The sequence below is a fragment of the Fundulus heteroclitus genome, chromosome 5 (genome assembly GCF_011125445.2).
Source record: "Fundulus heteroclitus isolate FHET01 chromosome 5, MU-UCD_Fhet_4.1, whole genome shotgun sequence".
Classification (NCBI taxonomy): domain Eukaryota; kingdom Metazoa; phylum Chordata; class Actinopteri; order Cyprinodontiformes; family Fundulidae; genus Fundulus; species Fundulus heteroclitus.
This window is the reverse complement of record NC_046365.1, coordinates 6447575-6465883: the sequence shown is the minus strand read 5'-3', so window position 1 is coordinate 6465883 and position 18309 is coordinate 6447575. Positions and strand designations below refer to the sequence as shown.

The following is an 18309-nucleotide window of genomic DNA, read 5'->3' as shown; positions in this document are numbered from 1 at the left end:
TCAGGTTCAGATCTGAGGAGAGGCGCCAGAGCGGAAAGATGGAACGATTAATATGGTCTGACGTTGGTGTTAACTGCAATCAATGTCTAGTAATGGGCTGTTTAATGCAGAGGAAGCTGTTCTCCTCTCGGGGTATTACAGAGAAGTGCTTTGCTGAGGATGTAACGGTCTGTTGTCTGAGAGTCAGACCAGCATGATGCATCCATGTTTTACTGTCCTAAGGGGATTTAGACTGGATTTAGGGTGAGGCGCATAGGGAGTTATAGTCAAGCTGTAATTAGCTTCAAAGAAAACTTCAATCAATGATAATTACTTGATGACTTGATCTTGTCCAATGTGGATATTAGATCATTTATATTGTATTATTCACAGTCTGTTTTTTTTTTGCATGTCTTTTGTTTTTATGCTCTATTATCTTTGTTTTGCTTTTGTTGTTTTATATTTATCTTTGTCAATTGCCCACCCACACACCAGGTTTTATTTCACTAGTTACATAATCTATCTTTCATTATTCTGTGCCTCTCTACCTGTAAATAAACCATCAGATTTTCATCTTTCCTTTAGCAGATCCTTGTCCTTGTTTTCTAAACTCATTTTGTGCCATTTTACGTGTAACTATATTAGACGTGTTGCTTTTATAGCCTTCTATTTTTTATGTCAATGACTTAAATGATCCACCTACTGTGAAAAATTTGGTTGCAACAAATAGGACAAAATAATAGAACACTCCAGTATGCATAACCGTTCTATCAGCTTTTCCCCTTTCAGCAGTCACCAATGTGAGTCATCTGCCTCCATCTAACCCTATCTCATGATTCTCTTGGGTTCTTCCAGTGTCCCACTTCTTCTTAGCCAATATATTTTTCCAAACACACTCTTCTACTTCCACCTTCCACCACCAAATCTCCTTATCAACTTTCCTTCCAGAAGACATACCAAGTACGCTCCTAACTGTTTCCCTGATACCATTAGCTGTAGTTGTCCAGTCATCTGCCAGCACTTCCTGACCAGGAGCCTGTCATAACTCCTCCCAGAAACACTTAATCCCACACAACTTTCTTCCTCTTCCAGCTTCCACCACTTTGTCCTCTGCTCTGCCTTTGCCCTCTTCGTCTCCTCACCATCAGAGTCATGTCACCATCCTGGACCAGTAACACTGTTAACCTAGCAGTCCCTGAGTTCTTTCAGGTTACATTGTCTACACAAGCTGTAATCCACCTTTGTGCTCCTACCTCTGCTCTTGTGAATCAGACTGTGTCCCTGTGTCTTTTGAAAAAAGTATACTCTTTGCACTTCTCGTCTAACTCACATCCTATATGTGGGAGATAATCACTAACAACAATGACCATCACACCTTCAATGTCTAGCTTTAGACTCATCACCCAAGCCGATACTATTTTTTACATCTATAACATTCCTGGCAAATTCACCCTTTAGGATAACTCCTACACTATTTATCGTACCATTCACACAATGGTTGAACAGCTTGAACCCTGCTCTTCGTACCTTTCCACATGGTCTCCTGAATGCACAGTATGTCCATCTTCTTCCTCTCCATCATGTCAGCCAACTCTCTTGCTTTTCCTGTCATACTCCCTACATTCAAAGTCCCTACTTCCAGGCCTAGGCTCCTTATTTTTACCTTCTCTATGCCTACGGACACGTCTTCCTCTTCTTTCTTTTCTTTTGCCCAATTTCCACCAGCACCCTGTTGGTCACCAGTACCATTGCTGGACCTTGCTGACCCGTGGCTCTACCAATACAGTATAGAGATTATGTTCTTGACTTGTATGGTAAATTTGTCAAATGTTTTATGTCGGAAGCCCTTCCCGACTCAACCCTCTGCATTTATCAGTGCTTGGGACCAGCAAAACTAGGACACAGGACACTGTGCCCCCTTTGAAATTGCATTCAGCGTGCATAACTGCTCAACCGCTCCTCAAATCAATATTTTTTTAGATATTTTTTTAGATATTTTTTTGCAGCTGTAGTTACTTGCAGCAGTAACTACAGCTGCAAGTGGCTTTTAATAAGTCTCTGTGAGCTCACCACATCTTTACATTGGGATCTTTTCACTTTCTTCAAGGCAAAACTTCTCCAGCTCCTTTATGTTGAACGATTCTCACTTATAAACAACAATCTTCAAGTTGAATCACAGATTCTCAGTTGGATTGATGTTTGTACTTTGACTTTCCCAAATGGCTTTTTTTCTGGCCACTGTCCCAAAAAGCCCAGGGGTCTTATTTATAAAGCTTGTGAATGCACAAAATGCGGCCTGAAACTTGGGTATGTCTCTCTCCACACAAAAGTTGTGATCTGTTAAAAAAAAAAAAAAATATATATATATATATATATATATATATATATATATATATATATATATATATATATAAATAAATATATATATAAATAAATAAGAAGTTGATGGGAAAATGTGCGGCCCTTTTGGCAACTCTGACCCAAGCATACACTTATTTTGGAGACAGTAGAAATTGCCGGCGCAGATGCTAAATTGGTGAATTGCAGCCAAGCTGCATGAAGATTCCTCTCAGACATTAATTTTTATTTCATATCAGACTTTAATCATAGATCGACTTTATCATAAGCATTCAAAACCCCAGTGTTATTTATGCTTGCACCGGTGACAAATAAATATACAGAAGGATCTTTCAAATAAATAAAATAAATGGCTTCATGCCATCTTAGATCTAACATAAAAGTCTGAACAACGTTTCAAATTGTGTTTTTTTACTATCACATTCTTCTTCCCGATGATCACTAGGGTGACATGCATCACAGAATAACAGATAATGCTGACAAGGTGTGCGTCAATTATTTTACTTGCTTTAAACTGTCAAATACACATGTGCATAATGCTGCAAGGTGGATGCACTGGCACTGCTGGAAGACCTTACAAAAAGGAGAATTAGAAGGGAAGCCAGTTTCAGGGATCAAAGATTTTCTGGCTCATGATGATGAATGGCTAATATGCCACTTTAGACTCCCTAGAGCATTACATTCTGCTAAAATCCCATTGGCTTCCTCAGAATATTGATCTGGACTGCAGCCTCTCAGGAATTTCAACATGTAGCGTCAACATGTGAAGCTGTCATCCAACATTTAAAACAGAAATCATGTTTACTTTTTAATAAATTCTATTAATATGGAAAGCATGAGTGCTTTTAGCTCTGATTTGCACATTTAATAAACTCCTCTCTGTAAAATTGTTTCACAGTTTCTTTGGTCTTTCTCCACGGTTTCCATTCTATCTTAAAAAAAAATTCAGCTCACTCATTTAAATACACATTAACAATCATGAGGTGCTTTGCATCGACTATTTATGGTTGAATCTGGGCGTGTAGAGGGCAGAACAACAAGCGGAACGTTCAGGTAAATTGTAAATTGCTAAGGAAAATTGTATGCTGGTATGCGTGCACATGGTTTTATAAAACTGAGTTATTTTTGCCGTAGACCAATTTCATTTTCCTCACTAGGTACACTAGTATGGATTCTATGCAATGTCATAATGTCATAAAAGAGACCCTTGCTCTATGGAGTGTACAACTTATTGTGGTCCTATGAACAGATCCTCCAGTCTCTCCTAAGGAGCTCTGCAACTCGTTCAGGGTTACCTTTGGTCTCTGTGCTGCCTCTCTGATTAATGCCCCCCGTCATCAGTAAGTTTTGGTGGGTAGCCGTCTCTTGGCAGGTTTGGGGTGATACCATGTGCTTTCCATTTGAAGATGAAGAATTTCATGGTGCTCTAGGGGAACATCAAAGATCTGGATATTTTTCTATATTCCCACCTTGACTTATACTTCTCAACAACTTTGTCCCTGACTTGTTTGGAGAGCCGTTTATTCTTCATGATGTTGTGCCTCTTGCTTAGTGGTGTTGTAGCCTCTGGGGTCCTTCATAAAAGGAGTTTCATTGCAAACACAGTGGATACATATACATCCCATTTTTTTATGTTTCTTATTTTCTTTTCTTCTGATTTCATTTCACCAAATGACAATTTTGTGCACATCATCACATAAAATAAAACAGCAGCTTTTCATGCCTGAACAGACAGGAATTGTTACACATTTGCACCCTTATCTGCTTTTTGACATTTCTATTGAAAGATCTACTGTCTTCTGAATGTTTGAAAAATGTTTTATGCAATTGTTAAAAATAAACTTTTGAGCATTGAGGACTTGGTTATTGTAAATAGATGAAATTTGACTGAATGTTCAATTCTGTGTGATTCTATTTACTGACTTTTTGTTTTTCTTTTGGATGAAATGTTTTATTTTCAAGCATCTTGACAGTTTGTGTAGATACACTTTTATAAAACGAGTGTGAGATTCACAGATTATTGGCTTGACACAGAAACCAACACCAATATTGTCAAAACAGAAAAGTTATTAAATCTGCTGATTGCCCTGTGATTCATTCTCTCATTATTTCCTCTCTGACACCCTGTCTGTTAGTTTTCTAACAAAGTTAGAAAATATGTTGCTATGTTGTTTTATTTACTATCCCAACCATGTCGTCTTACACTTCATTTTCAATCACATATACTGCATATAGTGCAGCAGAGTGTGTGAGAAAGCTCCTGTCTGGGGTAAGACTGATGAGGTAAAAGGTGTGATTTCTGCCAGCGGGGAAAGCTGCAAATAGGAAAAATAGAGATTTATGAAAACATATCTCAAATTCAAGGCCAGTCATGAGTGCATTTACAGAACGACATGCTTTTACGCACATGCTGGGTGGAAGTCTCAGCTCTGTGTGAGCTACATTGCTGCTGACACTCTCCCATGTAGCAGTGAATGGAACTTGATGTCTGAAGCCCCAGCCTGCGATTCGCCCACGGGGCAGCCACTCGTTAGAGCAGAAAACTGAGAGGAATAACAAGGGAAGGAGGGGGATCGCAATGAGCCTGGGAAAATGAGCAAGGGAGATGAAGGAGGTGACAAGGATGTGGAGTCGATTGACTGTTTTACTGTGCTGTAAAAAAAGATGGCAGCTTAGTAAGTCCCCCGTTAGGCCGGTGCCCTCCAAAGATCAGTCCTCGGCGTTGGGTTTGCCCATTTCTGTCCCTTAAGCACACAAGAAGGCTCAGTCAGTAACAGCACTTATCCCAGAGGGCTTCTTTCCACAGCAGTGCTCTTTCTCATAAATTTACTGTAGGTACTCAGGTCAGAAATCACTTGTTTTCAATTTAGAACTGGCAAGGAGAACATTTCTAAAAGTTTTACATTTTCTCACTATGCAATTCCATTATTAAATGAACTGGCACATAAGTCAGGCCAATTATGAATGGCATTGAATAGTGATTAACTTCTATGTTCCATGAAAATATTTACAGCAGTTTGCTGCTGTACTTGGCTAAATTTAAAATAAAGTTGGTGTCATTCAGACATTTTATCAGATTTTGTTGTCATAAACAACGTTAAATCTGAAATTGCGACATTGCTCAAAAAGAGTAAAATGTTTATTACGGTCAATTTTGAAGTTGATGTACTTATTATATTTTATTTTTAAAATCTTGTTTTTAATAAAGCAAAGGGCCAGTTGACAAAACGTTTAATTTCATCAACAAATGACGTGTTCTGTGCTGTTATTTAAGCAGTACATATTTAATGGTCAGATAGAAAGTTGTAAATAGTACAGTTTCAGTTTCATTATTTGAGGCCCTATTGTTTAGCTCTTCTCTGCCATGGTTGCAAGCTGAGATCTACTCTAATCCTGTGGATGGTGCACACATCAGCAATTTGTATTAGGAGCCAAATGTGTAAGCACCGCGAGCATCAGGTTTTATTGACATAAAAAGTATCAGTTTAATTTGTTTGTTTTAGATGGTATGGTTTAAATTGGAGAGGAAAAAAGCACGCCTGACAAAATAGGTCCCAACAAATCTATGAATACCTGGGTATGTGTGCAGGACCCTGAATATGTCAGCAGATGTGCCAACAACCAGATCCAGCAGAAACTATATGTTTCCAGAAGGTTACTCTTTTTACAGCAGCTACTCAATTTAAAAATGAACAGGGTTTAAATCAAGTCTCTGTTAAAGGTTTCTTGTTAAAATCTACAAATTCTAGAAAAAAAAATAAAGAATGCCTTTGTCCAAATCAATGCTCATATTTATGGCAGTAGGTAAAATAATCAGCGAACCTTCTGTACTTGATGTAGATCTTGGGGAACTAAGTTATTTCCATAAATAGGAGCTTTTATGTCTCTGGTTTGCAGATTCCACAAATCATACTGCAAGTTAACTATTCATGGCAAATGAAGACCTTCTGTGGTTCACCTGTGCTGAACAGTTTAATGTTGGCTCCAGTAGGAATGGTTCAAAACCTAGAGTGCCCCTCTGCTAGATGTGGGTGAGCTGCTAGCTGGCTGCACAGAGAGCTGAAAGAGTGGACTTGATGAATTACTTTTTATATTTCTGTCTTGTGGATTGCCGTGGGGATGAGGCATTTTATAAATAAATAAGGACATTAAACTAATTTTTTGTTGTATCTATACAAAGTCTAACCCAAGTTAACATAGATTATCTTAAGATGGTATGCTTCCACTCAAAATCCATCAGTTTGCTTCCTGATCCACATATATTCTGCCATTTATTTTCCTTTTCTCTTCCTTGTTAGCCTCATTTGCAAAAGAGCCAACTGTCTACATTCATCAGAGGAAAGGAAGCTTTACTGCATGAGGCCTACAACAGTGGGGCATCAAATATGCATAATCTTGTATTTCTATGTTCCAATCATTCTTTAATGTTTCAGTCAAGCCGTTTTGTTGGCTTCCACACGAGCGCACATAAGATCCATTTGTTTTATCATCCCTCCAAAAACAAAATTCCCCTTGGTTCTTTTTGCTGTGGTTGGTTGATCTACTTCCTTTTATTTTCTGCCAGTTTTCATTCTTGTTAACACTCCAAGTATGTGTCTATCTCCTGTTTTTGCCCTATTTAGATCCCATTGTGAAAATCCCCATCTCTCAGTCTTTTCATCTGTTCCCCTGCCTTTATGGTTCTCTTTATGACTGCCGTCTTTCTGGCTCCCTCTGTATTCATCTCTGGGGATGAGTGCAGCAGACCATAGATTTGAGATTAGAGGGTGACACTCCAGAGAGTCCAGTTGGCACAGTCAAAGTCCTGTCAAAGAGTATTCCAAAGCAACGTTGAAAAAGTTTTTGTCACAGTCCTTGATTGTTTGTGTTTGGATTCAGTTTTGTACAATAGGGCTATTTCACAAAAGCTGAATTCAGAAATCCAGAATAAGAGATAGATCCAGGCTTGACCTAGTCTGATCAGTGCATCCTGGTTTTTATCCGTTTCACAAAGGTTAAACCAGGCTCAGGAGGTGTGACTATGTCAAGCCAAGTTTAAGTAATTCAGGTAAATATGCATCTGCAGTTTTCTTCAGGAGACCATGTGGTATATCACTGGTTCGTTGATGCTATAATGGATAAATTGGGTGTGCCAAACATCAAACCAAATGAGCAACATCTTTTGGTGGAGGCTGATGAGGAATTGAAGCACATCATACTCAGGAAAGGGAAAACACTGCCACTATTAAAAAGAAAGACACATGTGTTTGGATTTACTTTTAATGGCAAACAGGCGCAACATTTTCCCTGACCTGTCAGATTTTGTGACTCTAGAGGGCGCTGTTTCAGTGACCCCTCCGTAGGCTAGGCAAATTTATTTGTATAATACATATCAGTATAGAGACAATGCAAAGTGCTTTACGTGATTAAAATATAGAAAAAGGCTCAGGACTACATAAGTCCTGCAGTCCTGAAAGAAAAGCAATTGAGGGAGGAAACCTTTTCAACAGACAACCTTTGCAAAGCAATGTTCACCTGATATCAGATTTTTATAGTGCCATTAATAATTAATACAAATATTGTTTGCATTTAAACACATTAAGCATGGAATTTAGGACAAATGGAAAGAGGTAAATGTAGGATACCTGAAATGCAATGAAATTACTTATTTATGATAAAATATATCAAATAACATAACATTATTTCCTTCAGCAGTTGTTAAGTCACCGGGCCACATGGTTTGTGTAGTTTTTCCTTTTGGAGCTGTGAGATTGCGTATTGAGACTGTGCGCTTGAGGGTCACTCTGTTTGTACTGGACGAGACAACAAAACAGCGCCTCCTAGAGTCTCTGAATCTGATAGGTCATGGAAAATTGTGTAACAGCAGACTTTATTGATGACCTTTTCTTCTTCACCAGCCATTTCTATAATCCCCTCAACATCTGCAATAATCTACCAAAGGCCTTTCTGTCAAATTTAGAACATCAGACTTTATAAACACAATGTATACATAATTTGCATAATTTAAAATAATAACAGTACTGGACTGAATGCCAATATGAATCACTGGTACTTTAATGCAGGCTGTTAAAAAATGCCAAAACACACAAATGTTAAAATGGATTCACTGTGAAAACACATTGGTTTCTGATTGGTGTGATGACTAAACAGATGAGGCGCCAGGTTTAACTAAGCCTGGCTGTTAGCCTGGTCTGGAGCAGGCTAGCTGCATGGAATAAATCACCATGGTAACTAATATTCTACTGATTTTTGTGAAACCGAGTCCATGCTTAATTCAACCCAGATATCTGGAAAATCCCATTTTAATTCTATATCTGAGTTATGTGAGTTTCTATTTTTTTTCTGTTTCCTCTCTACGTGGCGCCTTATGATCCGACTCATTCAGTTCACCTTTGTCAGTTAATTATCCCTTATGCTGCTCACCTGTTTTCCACATTATTTAAGCTCCTATTGGTCTTTGTTGGGTTCTCTGTTGGTTACCCCAATGTTGGCACTTACTTTTGCAAAGTTAAAGGCATACTATGCAACATTTTTCAGTTAATTAATGTGTTCCATACCGATTTGGATGATTAAATGAGTCATTTCAGGTCGAACAAAGGTTTTCTCGGCCGCCCTGGTGGTCTGTGGGGGAAATACCGCACTTGCAATTGCAAGAGCTCACGGCCCGCACACGCAGAAGTCTCGCTTTACGGCGAGAACTCCATGTGTTTTTGCCCTGCCATTCACTATATGCACACGCGAAAGCAACAACAAAGAACCGCGTGTTAACGTCAAACAAACATGCAAGCATATCGAGTTTTATTATTATTATTATTATTATTATTTTTTATTTTTTTTATATGTTGGCGAGACGCTACCGCGGCGGCCGCGGCGAGGCGGCCGCGGCTTGGCGAGGCCGTGGCGGTAGCGTCTCGCCAACATAAAAAAAATAAAAATAAATAAATAATAATAATAATAATAATAATAATAATAATAATAATAATAATAATAAAACTGGCGAGGCGGCGGCAGCCACCGCCTCGCCAAGATAGCGCTGCGGGAAGCTTGATGTTCATACCTTCACTGTGTTAGTCATTGTTTGTACTGCCGTTTTTCCACTTTTCGTTGCGTTCGTCTGTCTGCTAAGCTCAAAACAACCGCGCCTGGCTTGATGGAGAAACCAGAACAGCTGAGCATCTTTATGACAGTGCACTTTTACTTTCACCCTCTGGGGGGAGCCTCGCTGGAAAATCAACCCCGGTTGCATAGTATACCTTTAATTATTAAAAGAACATTATTCCTTATGGGTCTGCATCATTCCTGCCTTTGTCCTTTAATCCAAATATACAATATGTTCTGCAATTGTCTGCAACTTGGTACTGCTTTAAATGTTGCTAGTAATAACATCAATGTTTTACTTTAAAAAAATAAATTTTACTCCTGGAAGTTCCAAGCTGTATATTTGGCTCTAGGGAACCCAAACAGAAATACTGCTGCAAAGAATGGGGTTAAAGAAACCCACTTACACCAAATGGTATGGTTTTTATTTTTGCCCCATTCAATAATTTAAAGGGGATGGGGTAATATTTTATATTCTAAAGCCAGTCACTACTGTTTGTGTCTGTTCTCTATTCATGCACATCTTGGAGTGAGTCTTTAGCCGGAAGGATCAAAGTCTGGTGACGATAAGAGGAACTTGTCCTGAGCTAAACCTCAGCAGGAAAAAATCTTTACGTAATTCAGATTTTTCTGAGAAAAGCAAACTTGGACAACAGAGGCAGCGGATAACACAATAGAAAAAATGAGTACGCTAGATAATGTGGGGATTCTGTAGATTCTTTCAGTATAATTCTGCCTTTTCTGTTCCACAGTCACTTTTTTAATTGGGTCTCCAGATGGAATGTTTGATGGCTGCAGCATCCCCTACTCAGATAAAACCATGATGGTCATGAGCTGACTTCTAACAAAGACAACCATTTGGAGTGGATTTGTTGGTTCTGTAATGCCATCGCATAGTAATATCCCTTATACGTTTGACTGTATGAAAAAATGGCTTAAGGTCATGGGCGTAGGTTTGTATAGGGACCATAGGGACATGTCCCTACCAATAATTCGATGTGAATAACATGTTTATAATTTACAATACATCGTTGTTACAGCAGTCGCTTATTTTCCTCTCGCAGCTCCGCTGCTTGGCGGCGGCTGCTGCTGCAGCTCCGTCTGCCAGCCTGCGTGTCCAGTCGGTCTTTCCTGTCGCTTTAACTTAAGCCGGGCGTACACTGTACGAGTTTTTTAGTCGTGGTACTTATATACATCTCAAACTGTGCGAGGGAACCGCGGGGTTTAAAAAGTTCACCGCTCACGATCTGTGCAGCGCGACGCTCGGACGAGACCGGACTGCTCACACTGTACGTCGTGTCCCCTCTGGGACCGCTCGCTGTGGTGGCAGAGGCAGGCGAGCGATGGTGGGTGAACAGGGACCCAGAGCAGGGGTTCGAGCCCAGCTCTGGCGAGGCACGCAGGAGGCACCGGGCGTCGGGGGAACGGAGGGGAGAGAGAGGAGAGACGAGACGCATCGGCGGCCGTGCGGCACGGCAGGTCGCCCGCCCCCCCGTCCCCATAACCCCCCCCCCCACCCCCCACCCCGCACGTAACTGTGCTGTGTGCTGTTTAACTCCACTCTTATTGGTTGTTTTGCCTTAAGTCCCGCCTTCTCTCTCCCTGGTTGGCTGTTTTCTAGTGCGTGCATGTGCGTGCATGCTTGCAGCACGAAATTTAAATTTAATTCACACTAGAATACTGCGGTTACTAGACTATGAAACTAGTCCCAATTAAAAAAAATTATATTATCCACGCTATAACAGGCGATAGAAGAAGCAGGAGAGAGTAGTTTTCATTTGTGGAACTTAAGAAATGTAAGTAATCAACGTTAGCATCTTAAAATAATATTTAATTCTGAAGTATAATACATTTTATCAACAAAAATATTCAGTGTCAGGCAGGAGTTCTGAAGACTGCTGGAAAAATCGACAAGCAAAGAGTGTAAGCTTTCAAAAAATCCCTTTAAGGCGGTTCAGATATAAATAGCAGGTGTTATTCGTTTTATAGAGTATAACAATACGAGATAGTGCCTAAACATTGCTATTTTTTGTTTAGAAAGCATAATTAGGGTTCCACATAATAATAGTGCTATTTAATTGACTATTGCTACTTTTGGAAATAGGATAAAGTACAAACAGAGGAACACATTGGTTTGATTTTACATAGATTTCCACACAGTCCATAAGTAAATTAGTACAAACATTAGTGTCCGGTAAAAATGCTTGAATCTGGCTGTTTATTTTGGATATTATTACATTATGGATAAGATAGTGTTATATTTTCTTTTAGTAATTGTTAAAAGCGATTTTATTTTTAAATAAACTTAGGCTCATGCTTAGTGTTGTGATTGTAGATAATGCCACCAAAAATAAAAAGAGACATAAGGAGCTATTTTAACACTCAGACAGTAAGTATCATAGGATGATATAAAAGGTTGTGTTACATTTAATCCTTTATTACTAAAAACACACTTGTATAATAGTAACAATATATGATTATAGGAAACACAGATATCCAGTAATAATGATGCAGGGCAGCTTGGAGGTGAAGCAGCTGGCCCTTCAGTGCTTTAGGTGATGTCTAATTTATTTTAATTACAAATTAAGGAGCAGCTTTTTATTTATATACAATATATATAGTGCTTATAAAATTTGTATTAATGTTGCAAAAAATGCTGCTTTTCTCTTTAAACGAAATGTCCCCAATGCTCACGTCAAGTATAAAAAAAATAGGGGCATGCATATTGCGTAGGACCAATGACATCAAACCAATGAAACTTGAGACCAGTAGTGTCCCTACCAAAGTTGAAATCAAACCTACGCACATGCTTAAGCTCAACCTGATTTTAAAGCCAGTCTAACACTATTTCTGTGTTGGTGAAAGAGAGTTGATGTTTCACACTCATTTTTGTATTTAAAAAGTTTCAAATTCATCTTCTTTCGTTGTTCCACTCTTTATTTTGGTGTAAATGGAGAGAATACAACCGCTAATAAGTTTGGTGTCCTTCTCACAGAAGAGTATGGTTTTAATTAACTACACTTGCGAGACTTTTGTTTCCCTAATCAGTGTCAGCCCTGCCTTTATGTGCTGTCTTTCATTCACTCATTCCTGGATTCTTCGTTTGTTTCATACCATGGTTTTTCTAGTGCAATAGAATCCTTTTTTGCCTTTGCTTATTTAAGTTTTAACTGTAATTATTTCATTACAGCTTCAATTTTGTCATGAATCAACTTACTGTATCTCATATCTGCTTCTAGGTCCTCCACAGACATACAGTATGTGTCACTGTGTGTCTGATTAGAGTCCATCCCAATATAATAGTGATGATAGAAGAAAGAATGCCATGGTCCCATGCCACTGCTCCCATAAACCTATAAAAGTAATTTCAAAAAAATATTTTTGTAAAATAATGAGGATTTACATTTGTAAAGGTCGCATGAAATTTCATAAGGTAAACAGTTGAAGCCCCACGAGTTTTGGCCTGAGGTTTATAATGTAAAGACTGATCAATGTGGTAGCGCATTATGTGCCAAAATGTGGTAACAAGATTTGTTTTCATCATTCTTTCTGCTGACAACTGTTGGCATATATTATAACAACCTGGGTTTTTTTATTTAAATGTTACTGGATCAATGTGTGCTTCTGTGCTTTTTGTGTCTCTGCTCTGTCTTCTGTAACCCCCAGTCGGTTGAGGCAGATGACCGTTCACACTGAGCCTGGTTCTGCTGGAGGTTTTCCTCCCTGTTAAAGGGGAGTATTCCTCTCCACTGTCGCTGCATGCAGGCTCAGTATGAGGGATTGCTGCAAAGCCATGGACAATGCATACGACTGTCCACTGTGGCTCTACGCTCTTTCATGGGGAGTGAATGCTGCTTGTCGAGACTTGCAATGCAATCTGCTGGGTTTCCTTAGATAGGGAACGTTTTCACCAATCTGTATGATTTGATTGAATTTGACTTTGTAAAGTCCTTTGAGATGACATGTGTTGTGAATTGGTGATATATGAATAAATAAAATGTAATTGTAAAAATTATGCTAGAGCTAAAGTTCTGGAGCAAATAGTCTAGTATACCAGAAACACTGCTAAATAGATTTGCTATACAAGTGCACCCACAGAGATCTTATTGAGTGAGTCCTAAAAGTGAGGATGTAACAGTTACAGGTCAATTTCTCTTTCACGCTTCAAGTGTGTGCAATCTACAGCTCCCAACACTAAAACTACCAAATTGATTGAAATCAAGCAAAGTAAGAGAGAGAAAAAACAAAAACAAATTGCAAACAGGCGGATAGCACAGTAAGATGTGGACTAAGAACCAATTTAGAGACACAAACTCATGAACATTATATTTGCTGTTCTATAACTGTCTTTTCCATGTGATGTCTGTGTTTTTCTTGTGCATTGCATGAGTGCAGGTTTCAACCAGCCGGCCTGGTGGAGAGAATCCAAGCGATAGCTCAGAATGTTTCCAACATGGCCGTAAGAGTGGAGCAGATACTCCAAAGTAGTATGATACAAGGCAGAGGTACAGTATAACTCTGGTATTCTTTTACAATAATTTTCTCTGGGCTACTTTCCAACTTTGATCAGAATTGATATTGTAAATATCAAACCATTTGAAATGCAGCAGCACAAACTGACAAGCTGGTATTGGTCCAGATCAAAACTGTGAAAACTTTGGAGAGCCACAACAAGTTATCCACATTTTGTATTATAATTAGAACATTTGACACTATGAGCTATAAAAGCAAGAAATCAGGTAATACATCTGTGTACCAAAACGTAGTTTCTAAAGTCCACACACACTCCTCTCAGTACATACAGGCTGGCCTTTTTGGTGTGACTGCAGTTTTAGACATTTGGTTTACAAAGCTTTGAAAATTCTGCCTTAAAGAGTTGCTCGTATTAATCCATCTTTCCGCTATACCTGCTCATCCTTGCAGGGTTGCAGGGTGTGGGTGGGGGGTAGACATGTTTTCCATCTATCTGTATATTTTTTCTTTTATTGTCATAGTGGCAAAGCTCCCACAGGCCCACTAGTGTGGATCTGTGTTTAGTTATGCTAAATACAGGTCCACAGTGTAAATCAAACTTATCTGAATTAAATGTATCCGGTACAGCAGGTGTCAGTCATTGCATCCCTTCAATGTTATGTACTTCTGCAGGTCCGATGTTTATCTTCCCCAATATTTGGCTGGAACGGTGTCATTTTTCAAACCAATTTGTGGATATTTTGTTATCACAAGGACAGACAAAGATTTAAAAAAAGTTTGTTTACATCTGTCTTACGTCTGTTTTTCTGAAACACAAAAAGAGAGAAACAATGGATGTAGGAAGGATGAAATTGTAACGCATGGTTACAATTTGGCAAAACAAGGTGCAGACTTTTCAATTCAGTTACAACTTTTTTATATTGCACCAAATACATGTTGTCTTGATACACTTTACAAAAACAACATTTGATTTGTTTACTGTAACACAGTCAATTCAGTCCAATCACACAAAAAGTCAATTATATTCATTCCAGTTTGATCCTAGTTATGAAACAATGGAACCAAGCTTTAGGTGTCTGAAAGCCTAAATGACACATATCCATCTGAGGCTCTTTTTATCTCGTGTTGGTCTCTATTTCTCTTAACCTGACAACAGCCAGCTGCATGTATCGCTCCGCCTAGCTCCACTCACATACATCTGGGACACGGCCATAGGGATTGCCTTTACTGAAGCCTGGGCCTTATCAAAACTCCTTGCATATGATTGGATAAGCCACTTGTCTGTCACCTTTATCGACGTGCTATTTCAACCACTCACACCGAAGCTAACCCGTGACGCTGATGAGACCGACGCGAAAAAAAAAAAAACTTTTTTTTTTTATGTGTTTCCCGCAGCGCTATCTTGGCGAGGCGGCCGCGGAAAACGTGTCGTCCCCCCCCGCTCCGCGAGCCGGTCCGCAGAAAACGTGTCGTCCACCCCCCCCCCCCCCCCCCCCGCTCCGCGAGCGGGTCCGCCTCGAAGAAGCAAATTCCTGCGGGAAACACTGTAGTGGTCACACCGAAGCTAAGAAGAGGGGGGAAGACAGGCGGCAAAGCGCCGCGGGTCGGAGTCGATCCCGGGCTGACCGCCCGAGCCGTTCTCTGATGTTCTTTTGATGAAACAATATCAGATAGATTGGACAACACGGAAGAAATAGCAGCATCAATGCTAACGCTTGCTTCCTCGATGCGAGCCGCCATTGTTGTTGAAATCTCACGGTGGCTTCTCCACTACGTCACATCCATGAAACACCCGCCCTGCGTCCTGATTGGCCAGACCAAAAATTTGGTTGGGGAAATCATTTTCAATGAGCGATGTCCCAGATGTATGTGAGTGGAGCTAGGCGGAGCGATACATGCAGCTGGCTGTTGTCAGGTTATATTTCTCTATAGCTGCATATAATTACAAACAGTATATTTTAGGTATTATGAAGACGAGGAAAATTCTGACAAAATAGGTCTGGTGAGAACTGCAAAACAATCAAGACAGCAGCTCCTCAACATTACACCTTGAAAACAATTAAGAAACAAATAAGCAAATTAGCTCAATGCTACAAATGAGCATTACTTTTTATCGGAAACAAAGAAGCTTCAAAATACAACCCTCCCCAAACAGGGGATTAAATTGCACAGTTTTCTTTATCGGCATTTAAATTGAAGCTCAGCTGGATTTGTGCACAGCTGTCAGTTTTGGTTAAAGCAAAACTAAACTGTCACTGTTACTCACAGTAGACAAGGGAGACTTGCAACAAGTCGCAGGTGTTTATCTGTTTGTTTCTCCGCTGACATGGATCACTTCTGATATCTTGCCATGAAGCACTATTTCCAACCCTTCGCACCAGTACACCAAGCCAAAAGAAGCATGTCAAAGCATTCTTTTATCACAGAGTTCATCTTAAACCAATTCATAATAGAACATACTGAATCTGCTTATCATTTCAATGACCATGTTTTAATTCTTACCCACCAGGCCCATGTTTTTTAACCTCTTTGACAACCAACAATTTAAATAACTTTTCCAAAATCTTCTTATGCTCTGCTGTAAATGTGATTATGGGATTCAAGCTGACAGTAATTATAAGCAGTGGGTTGTTTTGAGTTCTTTTGGTTTGATCTGGGGTCCTAAACCGATATCAGAGCACCAAATGGTCTGTATTATAAAACCATGATAAATTTAAACATACAATTTAATTAAATTACTCACAAGATTTGAGAATTTTTTATATCTCCATAAGTTAATAAAATGTGTGAGTACTAGAACTGCACAGCTTACAGAGTGACAGTCATCAATGCTTGCAAAATCCCAATCGCAAAGTACTGCTTGTGCCGTGCATTTATATTCTTTATGATAATATATTTCTCCTGATGAGCTTGGCCACACCAGATACACATAGTCTCTGAGATGCTAAAACTAAAAAAGAAAAAGAGTCAATAAAACATGGTTAAACAATACTGGACCTTTAAAAATTTTGCAAAAACATTTCAATTCCATACATGTATACTAAATAGCTGGGAGAGGGGTTAAATGGAAACTCATTGGTACAAAATATGAATTGCTGTAGCATCTTTAGTAAATCTTAGCCAGTCGTTCAGTGCCTATCTTCTTTCTCTGCATTTTTTGTCAAAACCTAAATAAACTGAACAGACTTTCCTCCTCTTCTCCATCCTGTGCTTTTTCTCTCAAGAGTAACTCTTTACTTCAGAATAAATGAGAATTAAATCTCCTTTTGTTTCCCCCTGCTGCGTCTGCAGAGACAATGGCACACAGCGAAATGAAAACACTGCTCCTTTCTCTGATCACAAATGAATTGAGATCCTGCTGGCAGACTTTATTATCGTATGGCTCGGTGGCAGTTTATTCATCTTGTGCTTTGGCACGGGGGAAAGGAAGCAGAGAGAAAGTTGGAACACATGGTTAAAAAATTCCCTCTTCGTCTAATGGCTCGCAGGGACAGGACTGAAGCCTTTATCTAGTTAAATGACTACATTTTCAATTGTTGCTGTTGTAATCATATTTACAGACGCAGTGTGTGTTTTCAGTCACAGGGGAGAAGCCCCGGGGAGGACTTGTGTAGAAACATGTCTCTTTTTCATTAGGCTAATGGAAATAGACAGAATGTTAGACATAGGGAAAATGTTAGTTTCAAGAGAAAAACAAGGGAAGGAGGATGGGGTGGTAGGAATAAAGATAACACCGTGAGGATGATGAAGCACCAACATGAGTCTATCCCTGTCTCTCTGTAACTCTGCATCTGTTTTACTGGCATCAGCTGCAGCGGAGCAGCCAACTAAGTCACTGGAGCAATTAGCGCAGTGACCACAGTCTAAGCGAGTAGACGTCATTGTTGGTGGAACGTCTGCAACAACTGGAAGCAACAAAACGCAGCATCTAATGCCATGCCAACACAAAGTAATGCATAACAATGAAGTGGATGGAAACTCTTTAAAGAACCAAGGAATACTAAAGAACACAATAGACAGGTCAGGGAGAAAGTTGTGAAGACAGAATTAATTTAAGGGTCTGTTTTCAGATTGACACATCTCACAGAAAATCCATCATCCGAAGGTAAAAATGTAAGGCACAGCAGCAAAAATGTCAAGACATGGCCATCTACCTAAACTTACAACCTGAGGAAGAAGAGCATTATTAAGAGAGGCAGCTATGGAGCTCTTGAAAGTGCAGCCTTTTATTACTCAAGCTTAAAGCAGGATTAGTTTCCATCCATCCATCCATTTTCTGACTCGCTTATCCCTCATGGCGCCATGGGGGGTGCTGGTGCCTATCTCTAGCGTTCACCGGGCGAGAGGCGGGGTACACCCTGAACAGGTCGCCAGTTTGTCGCAGGGCAACACAGAGACAAA

At 39.6% G+C, this 18309-nt stretch overlaps 1 protein-coding gene across 1 annotated transcript in view; it reads left to right on the top strand.

Moving 5' to 3' along the window:
• Positions 1-18309, top strand: part of LOC105933579 (alpha-1,6-mannosylglycoprotein 6-beta-N-acetylglucosaminyltransferase B) — a 236020-nt gene that overhangs the window by 75997 nt on the left and 141714 nt on the right. Inside the window, exon 4 of the mRNA XM_036136783.1 lies at positions 13831-13940. Coding sequence (XP_035992676.1) covers positions 13831-13940 — 110 coding nt within the window. The remainder of the gene's footprint in view (positions 1-13830; positions 13941-18309) is intronic.